Here is a 12,078-nt window from a genome sequence, read left to right as displayed (position 1 = left end):
GCTTCAGCTGTGGTTTATGATAAAAAAAGATATCTGGTATTTTGAGTTTGCAGCTTGGTCCTAAACCATCTTGCGCCGTAAATACTGACTACCAAAAGTGTATGCACACATATCACTTCATGTACATACATATATATATCCCAGAGGGTCCCCAAACGGCTCCATCTATCACATGGTGAGACGTTCTGAGAAGTTCAGTGCAGCTATAGTCTGGCGTTATTCCTGGTGTCAGGGATTTGTCTTGGACTGTCGGCTGTGTAATTTCAATGTCTGGTCCAGTGTCCATTTTTGTGGTTGCATATCTCAGTGCACGGGGGAGAACACAGTTGGAGAAAACAATTGCAGCAGCAGCATCCCTGAATAGGCAGGAAATACAGTGTCTGGGGCATTTCTTCCCTCGACCTTTTTTGTTGTTGTTGTGTCTCGGCTTTGAAATCATTGACTTTAGACGATGAGTAATGCTCACTTTTATTTACTGTTGTTCTGGGTTTACACATTTCCTGTTTGTCCTGCATAAAACTTACATGCACAGGTGCAACATATACTGTGTGACAAAAACACCATGACGTGTAGGGCGATCAACTCTTATCTTCTTCGATATGATACGGTATCCTCAAGGCCCTATCTTTACTATACCAGGACCAGAGGGAGAGAACGCATTTCACCTGTTTGAAACTCGCTGCATTGGTTCAATGTAAGTTAATAATTTGATTTAAAATGCATTTTATTTGTTTTGAAAGCACTTCCCCCCTGAGGTTAAAACATTTTTGCATGAATGGGTTTACAACATAATCATTTATGTATTTCTTTCATATTCATCACATATCTCTTCCCTACTGCTCCTTTAAGTATATCTATAGGATGACCGTGGACCTCAGACCTAATAGACCAGGGCTCCAACATGTCTGTATCAAGCTTTTAAACAAACAAATCCCACCACCAATAACGGTAACCCCACGTTAACACAGCAGTAAGATATCTCAAGGACAGATCAGTGTTAACAGCAGGTTTATCTTCTGAAGGGTACTACACAGCAAAGAGTCTGTTTTGATTGAATAAATCATTTTTTTAATGTCAAAGAATCTTTGAGATCCTTTAGTTCAGTACAAGTAGCAATACCACACTGTGAAAATGTTCCACGACAGGTGAAAGTCCTGCTCTGTAAACAAAAATGTACTTCAAAATAGGCCTAATTGTGCTCATTGTGCAGATCCTAACTGAAGATCCTCACTTATGACTTCTAATAAGCCGAACTTTATTGATTAAAATTACAGAAACAATGTGCTAACCACCAGTCGTGCACCACATATATAAACTAACTGTTCAACACAGGGGCATTGTCTTACATCTCGCCTGTTGATGGTTTAAAGTCAACACCGACTGCCTCCATTGCAGCCGTAAACAAACTCAGATGGCGGGCGACACACGGTGTATATTTCCGTCTGGCCTCTGAGAAACGTTCACCTGCCAGGCTTTCCCAATTCCGCCGGATGCCTCCGATGGGCAACACACCAGCACTAATTATACTGATCCCAAGTCTGGGCCTTGAAAGTCCCTTCTTGCTTAGGAGAATATTTCTGGGACAAGCCCAAACATTTTCACTCTTGATGTCTCCACTCCACAGTCTGTTTTGCTTTTATCGAGCTTTTATTGCTAAAATACATATTTAGAGACCGATATGTCTTTGAGTCAAATCCCTTTTTAAATTTGACGGCCTGCTTTCAGCTGTGTGTGATTGCTGCCGCTGTGATTCCTTGCTATTCATCATTGGTATTTGTCAGTTTATCATGTACAGATGATGTTTTTTTATTTAACGTACACACTTTTCTTTCCAGGACGAATCGTATGAGAAGCGTAACGGCCTTGGTCAAGCTCTTGCCAGTCTTCTCTCTGTCAGTCTCTCTGAGGTCGGTGTGCTGTGGTCCTGACAATAACATTAGTGGACAGACGAACAAACTCCGCCAGATCTCTGCGATTTGTGGCCATAACTTGCGGCCCCGCTGACCAGACCGCAGACGGGCTCACAGACAAACAGACAAAACACAACACACACACGGTTAAATATGTGAGAACACATGAGACACACACACACACATGCAAATGTTTACTTTGCATAGTTTCTGTTGTGTTGGAGGGAAGAAATGACAAGGCTTAACTTTCTCACACACAGCCATAGTTTCACAGAAGGAAGAATCAGACGGTCCTTTTCCATACTGTTTTTGAATTTAATACATATCAATTCATTTACATTTGATTATTAAGAGTCCTAGAGCTCTGTTTTGGCCTCGGCGTCTGCCTGCTTCACCTCCTGAAAAACATAAAAGAGCGACAAGTGAAATACAGGAGAGAGTGAATATGTGACACTAGTTTACCACACGTGCATTCATTTCGGACATCAATGTCGCCAACATGGATGCATTATGTGATGGAATTTAGTCTGTTATGGTTCTGTTTCATTTCTAGTTTTATCTGTCAGGAATTTTAAATCACTCAGTTTCAGAAGAATACATCATTTTAAAGATTTCACAGAAGGGAGAAAGAGAAAAACACAAAGGGCTAAATGCTGTACAGATTATAAAGCACCTTATGGCCAATTTGTGATTTGGGGCCGATGTAAATAAAATTGACTTGAACTTCTAAACCACATTTGCTAAGTACAGTCAAAGGTCCAGGGAGGTTACAGTTGCTCTGTCGCAAGCAATAATCCGGTAATCGTGACGGAGCCAGAGAGAAAAGTACAAAACTGCAGCTTTAAGGTTGACATTATTTCATGTTTTTGCTGATTTTGACTGGTTGTTGATCATTGTACAGAATGAGTTCGGGAACCCGAAGAGGGTATTTTAAATAATAACGACATTTTTTCCCTCTAAATATGAAATCCTTATCTGTTAATTCCTTTCTTGTCGATGACACCTGCCTTGAACTGTATTCTGCATCACAATCTGATTTATATACGAATTTAAATGCCATCTATTGACCTTCTACTTTAATATTATTATTATTTTAACTTTATACACCATATGATTTCAGTATTTTGTATGCCATTTTGTCGATATCCTTGCTCTTACTCTGGTCCCAATTGTTGTAGAGCTTCAGACTCTACGTCACACCCAGCTGGGGCACTGTGTGGTGCAACAGAGCAAATTAGTGCACAAAGTGAGGTTTCCTGTCTTTTGTGTGGCACATATACTTTACAGTGAGGCCAAGAAGTGCTTTTATTCGTGTTGAACATTGCTGGTGTACTGCCACTTTCCTTTCACGACAAGTGAACGAGAGCTCCTGTTTAGTCTAATTGTGCTTTTTATTTGAAATCACCAAACTGCAGCTCTTTTTTGACTTTAAATTGTTCCAAATCTCAACCAGCTGTTGCAGCTACAAGGTCATAATATATCGAACAATCAGCAGTGATTATCATGGCTGCTCACCTTCAGCTCCCCTCGTAAGAAGGACTGGCAGAACTCCCGCACTCGCTCAGTGGAGATCTCTCCAGCGGGCAGGAGCCACTTCATGTCCGAGCTACCATCATATATACCAACTCGTGGGAGGTCCTGGGACTTGAGGCCAAAGTAGCCCAGTGACCGGGAGTTGGACGTCACTGCTCCATTAATCAGCACGAACAAGAACTGGAACACAGTTTTTATCAGTTCATTTAGACAGAAATGTAACTTCTACTGTAATTTGATTCAAACAAATCATGCTGTTGTATTTGAAACGATTGTTTTTTCGGCGAAGTCATAAGAATATTCTCACCTTGCCTGTGAATTCAGGGGCCAGGGCTCCCAGTCGCTCCTTCAGCTCAGTGTCTTCTTTACTCCCCCTGTTGGCAAAGAGCAGGAGGTGTGTCTTCACCTCTGAATTGAACAGGCCCACAGCGGTCTGAGGAGGGAGAACATATATACAAAGAATGAGGGTTAAGACGGGAGAAGTTATATTCTAACTGCAGCCAACCATGATCTCCTTCGCTTCATTCTGAGACATGTACTATCTACTACACTACATTTCAGAGGGAAATATTGTACTTTCTTTAATGCATCTGACAGTTACTTTTAGAATACATCTGACTTTTTAAAATGATACAGTTTCAAGGAATAACTACCTAACAGTATATAAACTAGTTAAAAAACGACTTGAAAAAACCCTAAAACTTTGGTAATCATCGATCAATGCTGCTTGCACAGACACATCAGAAATCACAATCTGAAGTATGATATATAATACGGTAATATAACACTGACTGAAATTCTGCTGCCAACTGAGTACTTTCACTTTTGATACTTTAATTACATTTAGTTGCTAATAATTCTGTACTTTTCCTGAATGCAGGACTTTTACTCTGGATACTTCTACTCTGGATACTTCTCCCACCACTGTGGTGGGAAAATGAGAGTTTGGCAGTGGAGACCATAAAAAGTGTATTTGGAGGCTTATTGCTCTTTTTAAAAATTTTATTTGTCTTCAATGTAAATATTCTTAAGTACAGTTTTATGGGATAAATGACAATTACTTTGACAGACAGAGGCAGGCTGTTGGCTCCAGACAAAGTGATGACGACATGAGCTGGACCTACCACTTGGTTGTACTCTGTGATGTATCGAACCTCATTGATGGTGATGAAGTTTACAAGACCGTCAGCTTCTAACTTCTTAGTTGTGGCAATAACGAGGTTCTCCTGGTGGTTATCGGCCTGGATCACATGACACACATCATCATTGTCATAAAACGGATGTAAGCTGTTCGGGACTGTAAAATATGTGTCAGAGGTAAAAAGTTCACAAGTTAGGTAAAAACAGACACTAATTAAACAGACACACATCATTTATTGACAAATTTCAGAATTGCTAACTTCATCCGTAACACTGAATGAATCCTATCTGACGAAATTATAGTTTACATGCTATTATATACAGTTTAACCTGCATGGTGCTGTTCACTACCATTGCCTTGGGTTCCTTTGATTTAGTTTAGGTTAAGACTGAACATTCTATAGCTAACGTGTATGACTCATTCTCATTGTTCTCAGGTGGGTAAACTATTCAGTAAAATGTTGTGCAATTGAAATGGTTTAATTCATTAACAGCTTGAATAACACTCTTGAATGAGAAATGCAGTGAAACTTGTTATATGTACGAATCACCCATTCGTTTTAGTCATCGTTAAAATGTGAATGACACATGCATAATATGTGTAAATACAGCTATTGGTGCGGAATTCACGTGTAAAGGAAAAGTGTTATAACACATGTATTTAAGTCGATTTTGATTTTACTATCGTATTAGACGATTTGATGAATGTACTTTGAGCCATACCTGATCAACATAAAGAGATGTGTATATTATGTTTATTATATAACATATAAATGATAAAAGAGAATACATAAAGCAGAACAGTCTATATGTAGATGTGGGCTATATGATAATATAATCGCTCAACAAGAGATTGCATGATAATGGTCCTCACATGTCCACGATAACAGAACCATATTTGATTATGAAACGCCTGTTATGAATTTTGCGCTATGTTCAATCCCTCTTTTTTTCTCGATCAAAACATGGAAAAAGTAACAACATGCGTCCGATTTTGTGTTATTGTGGTTTTATAAATGCAATTTATGGTGTTAGATTGCTGCTAGACCAACCCATTAATAAAGAAATCTCCACTTTTATCTTAAAACTTACCATCCAACAGAAAACGTAAGTCTGTCACCAGCTTCATCCACAAAGAGCAGCAGTCGATTAATCACATTTATTGACCTCAGCGTGCTTTTGTGTGAAATAGCGCTTACTGCCAGTACATTGTGGCCACTTATGTGTATGGCAACATGCATCCTCAGTCCATAGACATTTATTTTTATGTTCATCTCTTCGGCTTATCTTTTGGACAATAATCTTGTTTGTCGTTGTTGTTTTTTAAAGCAATATTGTCAATATGGCAATGTCAATATTGCCCCACCCTACCTATAGGCCTATACGCGAACCTTTGTGACTCCCTGTCATTGTTCTCAGCCGTCCTCAAGTCCCAACCCTGAGACCGGATAACATTTCCCATTGAAAAAGATGCGTCATGGCGCAGAATACCTTTCTAAAAAGGGTGATGGTGTCTGAGGAGAGACTGTAGTCCGCCTGCACCTCTTTCTCCGTGCAGATGGCTACAGGGACTGAGTCAACTCGCTTTGCAGCTGAAACAAGTTCCTGATAGCCGGGACTTTCCTCTCCCTGGGACATGAGAGAAAAACAGAGTTACATCTCACCTTCATCAATCATTCTTTTGTTTTTCTTTCATTATTGCACACTATGTAGTGAACATTTCTTGTCTTTTTACATCACATCTGTGGATTACTATACATCGATCGTATTTCTTGCACAACCTGCAGATTTCAAATGGAAAACACATTCCTTAATCCACAGGTAGTAAAATGTATCTTTCAAATCCAGGCAAGCACTTTGAGACGCCCTGAGAAGGGAAGTCATGCTTATATGCAGTATCAAAATTTCCATTTTGTGCTACTTTATACTTTTACTCCATTACTTTTTAGAGGACAATGTTTTATTTGAGATGGAAGTCGAGCGATCAATCGGCCAAGGCGGCAATAGGAGCTTTAACAAACTATCATTATCTGCGGAACTTGGTTCCGACAGTGGTCGATGGCTGCCTAGCTTCCAAAAACTGGCTCCTGTAACCATCCTTTTTCCACCGAGAACATGTAAAATAACAAAGGAATATACCAGAAAGAGAGAGATGAGGTCTGACTCAAAGGAAGGTGAATCACGTCTATTCTGAGCGAGTGCATGAGCTCTGGCAATCCATTTTATCATTTTGCAGCCTGTAATATGTGTTCAATCCCAGTGAGTCACAGCACCAATATCTTGGTCTCTTTTTGCCTTCAGCATCACGGTCCAACTGTGCTCTCTCTTCCATTCTCCTCCCATGAAACTTCTCCGAGAGGTTTACGAGAGGGTCAATGAAGCCAATCCCACAAGTCCTCAGATACGTATGCATTTCCTGTCAAGTGGCCCGCCATCTTCCCCCGCACACAGAGTCTGGCCAAAGGGCTCGCCTCTGTGGGACGGCTGGCCACTCTGTGTCCTCAAAGCACCAGCGCTGCCAAAGGTGTGGTCACAGGGAATTCTTATTCTTCTTCCAAAATCTATTCGTGACAACGGCATCAAAACACCAGGGTGCAAACAAATGCTGTATTTTTGGAGCCGACACACTCTCACTCTCAGCTAATTGGTCTGATCATGTGTGGTTCCGTAAAAAAACAGCCCCCCTGTGGGCTTGTGTAAAAGATGTCTAAAAGCTGATTTGAGCCCATGGTTGAGACTTTTTTTTCTCTGAATGGAATTTTCATGTCTGACCTCCAGGAATCCGATGACCACCACTTCAGCAGAGTCGATGAAGGCCTCAGCAGCTTTGGTGTCAGTCAGTCTGGGAAGGGCACTGTCTGAGACAGAAAGACACGAGATACACAATACAACATCATTTGCACCTTACAGTCCCAGTCCTCATTGTCTCGACAGTGTTATGAGTCTACAGCCATGCTAGCGGCTCAGTGATGCTGTACTTAGATACAGATAAATGTCTTTGCCAAGAAGACTCGTTATACTGAAATCAATTTACCTTTCTCTGTGGCAACGACAGAAGACACCAGGAGGGAGAAAAACAGAGTGTTCAGCATGTTTCAACTGATTCAGCTGACAGAGTGGCAGGAAAAGAGAAGAAAGCAAGGAATGTCCTGAAGACTCTGTAGCTGTTTGACTTCGTACGAGGAGTTGTGTCACCTCTGCTCTGTGTCCGACAGTGGCCACATGGCAGCCGGCTGTGGCTGCTGCAACCTCTCTGGGATGTGATTGGAGCCTTTCATGAGAACCAGCCAGGTGTTCTTGATAAGTGGGCGGGCTGGGACGTTAGACTACGTGTCACCATGCGACAGGGGACGGGTGAGAGTGTGTGTGTCCGGATTCTGGTGTGGTGGCAATATGGGGTCGAGGACAATAATGGCCCCATTGGTCCAGCTGGCCTTTTGCTTTTGAGACACATCGCACACCTTTTCTTGTGGCTCATTAGCAGCATCTTCTGAGCAACTTTGCTGTCAAAATGTCTTGTGCTGCAGTGTGCTACATTAATGTGTTGTGGGTGTGAGGCTTTGCTGACATAGCAGCCTGGTTAATACTCAGGCTGCAGATTTCGAGTGAGGAGGCCGATGTGACCCGTGAGGCTGCATTCTGGTGCATTCACCACAGGAGGGACACAGCTCCCAGCCATCCTTACTTGTTGGTATTTGGAGACGCAATTTGGAGACGCAATTTACGCAATCACTATTTTCTTTATGAATAGCTGTTATTACAAGAAATCGAGGTGTGAGTCTAGATGTTATACTCTTGATTTTCTTCTTTTTACTCCCTTTTTAACATATTTGACCTTGCTTTTTTTAAATATTGCAAATCCTCTTTGAGTACATTGAAAAGTGTGCAATATGAAACAGATTTATTATACATATACTTTGAAAATGAAAGGTACTTATTTCCAACATTCAGTAAGTGCAAACTAAGATATGTAAAGAATTCTCAGTAAATATCTCAAAACAAACTATGTGAGAACAAGATTTGAACAAATCAACTGAATAACTTTAAGAAATTGATTTGTTATTAAAGAAACACACATCGCACCATAAAATGTCTAAATGTGACATTTCAATATTTGGTAACACTAGATTTTTAAACTATTCGTGTGTTCAAATTATAATAGAGGAGCAACTGTTAAAATCTGAAACTGTCACCCAAGACGAACAATAAAACATTTTCTTACATAACTTAGAGAGACAGAAAAGCCCACAAACTACCACCAAACCACCAAGTGTTAATATTAAAACTAAAACTAAAAGCCTCTGATATGCAGATTTATTCATAACAGCACCCATGATATTATTAAACTAAAGTCCAGAACAATGATTTATATGAAGTTTGATGTTTTACATGATGATTTTAACATTTTCTCCCATTGAAAAGAGGAACCTGCTAAAAATGTTCTGGCGAGGTATAGTTTGGTCGACCACAGAGCAGAAAAAATGGATGCACAAAACACAAGGAACTCTTGAGGACAATGGACAATGAACCCTGTGAACTTTCTCTTGGTCAACAGCTCACGCCGCTTATGACTTCTGATGTATGTACAGGTGACGTGATAGTGACACTGCAACTCCTCTCAGGCAAAGACCAAATAAAGCTTCTGACAAACACTTATTCTCTCTCATGAGCGTGACAGCACAGTCAAAGGTGACGATATAGATCACAGCCCACAAATGACTGCGTATTATTTCGTGTAATCATGTCAGTGGTGGGCCGTGAGGGCCAGCAAGGCCTTCTCTAGACACAATCACAAAGTTATAGCTATTTTATTATAGTTATTTATTATATAACTGTTTTGTGACTTTCATCAACATACTATACTATGACGTATTTATGATGTTTGTTGATGATGTAAATGCCTTTTTATGACTTTTTGACACATTTTACTTTGATTTATGTCTATTTTTAAATACTACGACTTTTTTTATTACTTTTTTCGACATACTACAATGACATATTATGATTTCTTTGAATACCATACTTTTGACTTTCTGGCTTTTTTTGGTAAGACTTCATTGTGAATTTTGCGATACAACTATGTTTTTTTCATAAAATACGATACATTATGATTTAGCCTCTTTTAAGATTATTTTTACGATACTTTGACTTTTTAGTTTTTTTTTGGACACAATATACTGTGACTTCTTTTTTTCAACATGCTGTATTAAGACATTTTCATGATTTTTTTACAAACTATAACTTGACTTTATGACTTCTTTCAGCATACTATACTATGTTTCGTTTAATAACTTATTTTCAACATACTATATTTTTTGTTTTTGGCAAACCTTTTTATTTTCTTTACACCAGAATTAAAAAAAAAATGTTTATATCATACTCTACTGTTAATTACCCTCTTATTTCAAGATAAAATAATACACCAGCTAGCAAAACACCCTGAATGTGTGCATGTGTTTTTAGCATTCCACTTTAGGGTCAACAGGGTAGTCTTGGCTGAACTCACACAGGGAATCTCTCTGCACTGACACTTATCCCAATCCTATTACAGCCTGTTAGCTGCCAGCTGGTCAAACCTCAGAGTGAAGAATTGAACCTTCTTCTCCGAGCAAACAACAGAGTGGAGAGTAAACCTCTGACTCGTGCCAGACAGGCGTCACCTGAAGTATTCTGGGTTCTGCACTGAGCCTTCTGTGGAGCCATCAGAGTTGTTTTTCTATATTTAGTTTTGTCTGTGTTGCTATGTATGTACTAAACTACTTTTAGCTACTTATCTTTAACTACGTATTTGCTATACATGTGCAGTATTTCTCAAAGAAAAGATACAGCAGACAATTCTATACATACACTATATATACTGTATATAATTGTCCATGGCTCAGGACAATTCGCAAAATGAAATACCAGAGCAGCTTCCAATTACTTCTGACAGGCAGAATACATCTTCAATGTACGGCATCACAAAGAAGAAACTGAAAGTAGAGGAGATTAGAGGAAATTAGGACACAAAACAAGGTACACAGTGAGATTTAGTCAAGATGATGACTGTGCTGAATGTGCTTTCTGTGACTTTGCAAAGTATAATCCTACAGCCAGCGTGCAAAAATAGACACCACACAGTCTTAATAAGCGAAATCAAAAAAAGCTGATTAACAAGAAAATGGGGTTTCAATTCAAATTGTCTGTCAAATAATATAAATAGTGAAGATTTAGCGCCAAAATCTGAGACTATAACAAAATCACAGAGACCGTCTTTCATGTTTGACCACCCTCAGACGAGTCTTTTCATGTCAAATCAGCACTTGTTCAGCTGTCAGTGTTGTCTCTCTTCATCCCGAGTCCATTTCATGAGGTGAGGGGTTAAGAGCTGAGTGGTGTTCTGTTCTATCAGTGATTCATCTCAGGGCTTCCCTGATCTTACATCACATGCTGAAAGATCTTTGAACCAGTGGTGTCAGGACACATGTTTGTTTCCAAATAAGTTGAAAATATATCCCAATCTTTAATATTTTACAAATACTGCTGGGCTCTGTGTCATTGGGCTGCTGTTAAGCGTCATGTGATATTTGAAAATTGCTGTTTTCAAGTCTCTACATGGCAGTAAATAAACTTGGAATTAAAATCGAAATATTCCATACCATCAGACATTTAGACGTAGTATTGTTAAATGTAGAAGTTGAAGTGGTGGAAGAAGTATTTGGATCATTTACTTCAGCAAAAGTAGAAATACCATAGTCTGAAAATACTCCATTACAAGTAAGTCTTGAATGAAAAATGTGACTAAAGTAAAAGGTACAGAAGTATTACAAGCAATATGTACTTAAAGTATCACAAATAAAGCTGTGATAAAGAACATTGATATCATTGTTTTTTCTTTCACAATTACACATAAATGTATTTTAATGTTGTAGTTGGTCAATGTGGAGACAATTAGATACTGATACTAATTAGATAATAGTAGATACTGTGTATACTCTGTAGATAGGTAGTATAATACTGCATCATATCATATAAGCATATCATGTGTTTTTAATGTAAAAGGTAGCTAGTATAGCTAGAAGAGTCAAATTAATGTAGTGGAGTAAAAAGTGCAATATTTCTCTCTGAATTGTAGTGAGGTAGAAGTGTAAAGTAGCAGAAAATGCTCAATAATCATAAATACATAGTGAAAACAAAGGCCATTGTTTTACACCTGCGGTTATTTTTCATATACAAGTAATAAATTATTTCTGCTAAACTAAAAAAAAAGAAGTAGTTACTTGTACTGTAATACAATTGTAGAATCTGATGCTGAGGGGTAAAGTGTGCCGTGCTGTGACAGACTGACTGACAGATGTCTATTGAGAGATCTACAGGAACTTGAAGTACACCTGTACTGTATTCATATCTCGCTTTGCTTTATCTCGTCTATTCGAGGCTGAGCTGGGCCAGAAAAGGACAGCGCTGAGTCAGCACATGAAACAATGACACACCATCTGCTGGGATGAGCCACTTG

General features: G+C 39.2%; 1 protein-coding gene across 1 annotated transcript; it reads right to left on the bottom strand.

Moving 5' to 3' along the window:
• Positions 1–2,266: 2,266 nt before the first annotated feature.
• On the bottom strand, positions 2,267–7,675 carry erp27 (endoplasmic reticulum protein 27; the record flags this gene model as incomplete). Its single annotated transcript, XM_079278738.1, has 7 exons — positions 2,267–2,308; positions 3,426–3,623; positions 3,751–3,876; positions 4,568–4,684; positions 6,075–6,212; positions 7,356–7,441; positions 7,618–7,675. The coding sequence occupies 7 exons, from the start codon at positions 7,673–7,675 to the stop codon at positions 2,267–2,269; spliced, it is 765 nt and encodes a 254-aa protein (XP_079134864.1).
• Positions 7,676–12,078: the final 4,403 nt, after the last annotated feature.

This window comes from Melanostigma gelatinosum (genome assembly GCF_949748355.1).
Source record: "Melanostigma gelatinosum genome assembly, chromosome: 11".
NCBI classification, from domain to species: domain Eukaryota; kingdom Metazoa; phylum Chordata; class Actinopteri; order Perciformes; family Zoarcidae; genus Melanostigma; species Melanostigma gelatinosum.
This window is presented reverse-complemented; position numbering and strand designations above follow the sequence as displayed.